Raw genomic sequence first — 3871 nt, 5'->3', positions numbered from 1 at the left:
TACAAAACTGTTGTGGTTTTTCCTGTTGGTAATAATACGTTATAAAAGTTATTTTGTGAACCTGGGTCCTCCGTACAGAGGAGAGTCCTGTAGCAGGAAGGAGGAGATTCCTGTGTGACAGGTAGAAGAATCTCACCAGCTATCTGACGTTACCTTCTTACCTGTATGGAAAGGAAACTGAAAGTGATAAGAAGTTCCCTGAGCAGTTATACACTCTCTCCTGTCACTTGAGTTCTGAACGGAAGAGAACTCCACCACATCATGAAAATGAAGACATTTTTCTTCTGCAGACTGGGATATAAAGGAGGAAACATGGAAACAAGACTTCAGATCAACCGGAGATCAGCACTGTGGAGTGACAGTGTAACAGAACAAATATCTGGAACCAAAAAGACATTACCAGATCCAACCCAGCAGAACAGAAATGGATATCAGGCTGGTGGTGTTGAACATTTTACTGGTTGCAGTAAGTGGGCGCTTGCACAGGAGACTCTGCCCGATATCCAGCTATTTATCAGTGACGTCTTCTGACATAACAACACTAAAAGAGCTGCAACATGAACATGAAAAGAACATGTCCACCAATGCAATGAGATGTTACAGAAGAATGCTGAGACACAAACCCTCTGTATGTGACCTTACACAGAAGGATCGCCTTATCCTGACCTTGGAGCGGGTGTCACTAACTGTTGAGGTTCTAACAAACATGTCTATGTCTGCTCAGCATGAAACTGTAAAACAGGCACTTATGGTTTTCCTCAAACTGAAAGATGATCTGATGGTCTGTAGAGGATCTCCAGAATACAGTGAGCCCACCTCACCTGAGCTGAAGCTGTGGCTGCATCACCTCCAACATTTTCAGGAAGCTGCATCTCCGGATTGTGTGCAGGAGGCTGTAATCCTAAGTCTTATCCCTCTGAGAGTGGAAGATGTGACATGTTGGGCTCTCAACCAATAACCTCAACATCAAAGAAACTTCTGGCTTGTGAAATGTAAGAACAGATAAGTCCCTTATGCTTTATCTCAACACATTGGAACCAGGAAGACCACCAGGATGAAGGATAAGCAGTAAAGGATGCACTTTTTTACTATAGACATATTCTTCTACACCGTACTACTGAAGGACATACAGTACTACCTTAAAGTATCTACTTGTCTTTCATCTACTATAGTCTATTTAGGCCTGCTGGAAAACCTAGGATATTCATCCATAAAGTACATTGCAACTACAGGATTTATCCACCTATCCTATGAGGGATTTCATAACCACAAACTTATATATCGTAAATGGACCTAATTGTTTACCCCAGCAGAGGAGATTCCACATCAACTTACAAGCAACTCACCTACTCTCTATACAGCATAAATATTGCAAGTATAGGAAAAGGAAGGTTCTTGTCATATCTGTTTATATCTATTTTTTAACCTTTAAGTATTTGTTGTTATTTATTTAATGGTATTTATAGTCTATAAGTTATTCAAATATTGATTTTATGAGTTTTTCAGCTCCTTGGAGGATGCAATGTATCTGTAATTTGTTTAGGTTAAACAACAATGTTTTATTTCATTTTATTTAATTTCAGTGATAAATGTATTTACACACATTTGCAATTTATAAATAGAAAGTATGATACAGACTGCTTATAGAAATATAAAAGTTGTGAAAGCGGATATTGTTGACATATCTCTTTATTTCTATTTTTAACGTTATTTATTTAATATTTTTTATAAGTTATTAAAATATTTATTTCATGAGTTTCTAGCTACCTGGAAGAAGCAATGTATCTGTTATTTATCTGAAATGTATTATGTTAAACAAAACTGTTTTACATTTATTTCAGTGATAAATGTATATACACACATGTGCAATGAACAAATAAAAGAGCAAAATACAGACAGTTGTGTTTTAATTTTTTTCAGAAGTTTGTGTTTTTGTGTAACCTTCTGTACACTATTTGTGCAAGCTTTGTCTCTTGAGAAAAGAAAAGAATAGGACTTCTATTTAGATGATGTAGGACACAGTTCACCATGTAACAGAACAAACCAGTGAATGCCAAGATAGGCTATTCTGACTCAGATTGTTGTGATAGCGATTTATCCCTTGTGAGACCTCTCTGCCTAGCCTGTATAAGCAGATATAATCACTGTGGACAATCCTTATCAGATAGCTGAACTCACCAATACTGTGTTCATCCAGAAGTTGCTTTATTCTGTACATGTGACAACAGGATACAGCAGAATGAATGGTTTCCAGCATTATGTGGTCAAAAAATGATACTTTCTGTAGCGTACTATGTAGAATACATGTGTCACTGTTACATGTGGACTGTTAGCTGCCTCCATGACACAGGAAGTGCTGTACTCAAGAAGAAGGGAGGAGCTTCATATGCAAAGGAATTGTGTCATAGATCTCGGCACTGGATGGCAGCATATAACTAACTATAGAAATAATTAGAAATCAACCACCTCCTATCCTACTATGATTACCCTATAACACAAACAACACCTTCCCCTGAAGGTGTACCAAACTATATATATGACAGTGTTATTAACAAATATTCCAAAGCAAATTATAATCATATAGATACCCAATTATTGTAAAATAAATCCACTACCAATATAAAGTCCACTATGATTTTTATGTAAATACGCAAAATGTCCCATCAATAACTCCAACGGTATTCAAAATTAGTCCACCTCAAAAAAAAGAAAACTCATATAGTGCATTAACCTTTATCAGATAAACTTTATCTATATTTCCTCCAGTGAAAATAAGTAAAAGTTGTGAAAAACGTGAACCACACGTGATCAGTGAAAACCCACTTCAATGTGCATAACACTATTTCAGTGCCACATCACAGAAAACTCCAAAATAAAAGGGTGTATCCACTTCTAAAAGCAGTGAGGATACCCTTACCAACTTCCCAATATAATGGGCTTTGGAGTCATCCAGGAAATTCACAGGCTGATCCACTCAGGAACCTCTGCTGTATCACGCAGCCACCCCACTCTCTGGATTCCTTAGACACTTTGCTCCCAGTGTCACCACAAAAAAACACAGGACATAGTGTGATACCGCCAATAAAATAAGTAACATACACTTTATTAAAACTGCTCACATTGCCAAAGCTTTTTAACCGCATTAGAGGGAGTACAGAAGGTATAGGAATCTCACGGTCATCCAGGGAGACACGTCCCGTTGCTCCTGCTCGATCTCTCCCTTAACAGAAATGGCCGCCAGGTAACTTCCGGTTTCCGGGAAAACGGCTCGACGTCACTCCACCTTGACGCGTTTCGTCATCGACTTAGTCATAAGGGGTGTGAACGTCAAGCAACACAGTTCTATTTAATCCCCTCCTCATCATGGCGCCGGAACACTCACCGCCATATTAGAGATGGGAGCAGTGCCAGTACTATCCGGTAACTGCTTATAAATGATCCGGCAAACATTATCTAATATACAAATCGTCCATCAACATACCATACTGCAAAACTCTACCTCATAATTTTCATTTGGCAATCTATAAATATTCAATATATAACCACATAATTATTTCATACATAAAATTACATCATTAACCCCTAAAACCACAATCAACTAGTCTCCTGAATACATACTACACATTCTAAATGACATAATATGTATATTAATTTTCCTTTTAAAACATAGCCACAATCTAAATACATTATTATGGTGAATTTAGGTCCTTATTATCTACCCATCTAGAATTATTTTACTCCAGCCTAATTATTAAGGAAGAACTCTACATATATAAAAAAGACATACCATTCAAATTACTAAAATTAATCTCCCAATTATCATAAATAGACCATAATTCATAAATAGAATATTGCAAGCTATCGTATGATA

At 37.0% G+C, this 3871-nt stretch overlaps 1 protein-coding gene across 1 annotated transcript; it reads left to right on the top strand.

The window, feature by feature from the left end:
• The first annotated feature begins 424 nt into the window (after window positions 1-424).
• LOC149461379 (interferon lambda-3-like) lies at window positions 425-958 on the top strand. The gene has a single exon (XM_089678391.1). It carries the CDS (start codon window positions 425-427, stop codon window positions 956-958), a length of 534 nt encoding a protein of 177 aa, XP_089534517.1.
• Window positions 959-3871: the final 2913 nt, after the last annotated feature.

The sequence above is a fragment of the Staurois parvus genome, unplaced genomic scaffold (genome assembly GCF_062004578.1).
Source record: "Staurois parvus isolate SC_StPar_1 unplaced genomic scaffold, SC_StPar_1.0 ptg000204l, whole genome shotgun sequence".
Lineage (NCBI taxonomy): Eukaryota > Metazoa > Chordata > Amphibia > Anura > Ranidae > Staurois > Staurois parvus.
This window is presented reverse-complemented; position numbering and strand designations above follow the sequence as displayed.

What these genes read in the sequence shown, in the direction of transcription:
- LOC149461379 (XM_089678391.1), top strand. Translation starts at nt 425, where the DNA reads ATGGATATCAGGCTGGTGGTGTTGAACATTTTACTGGTTGCAGTAAGT.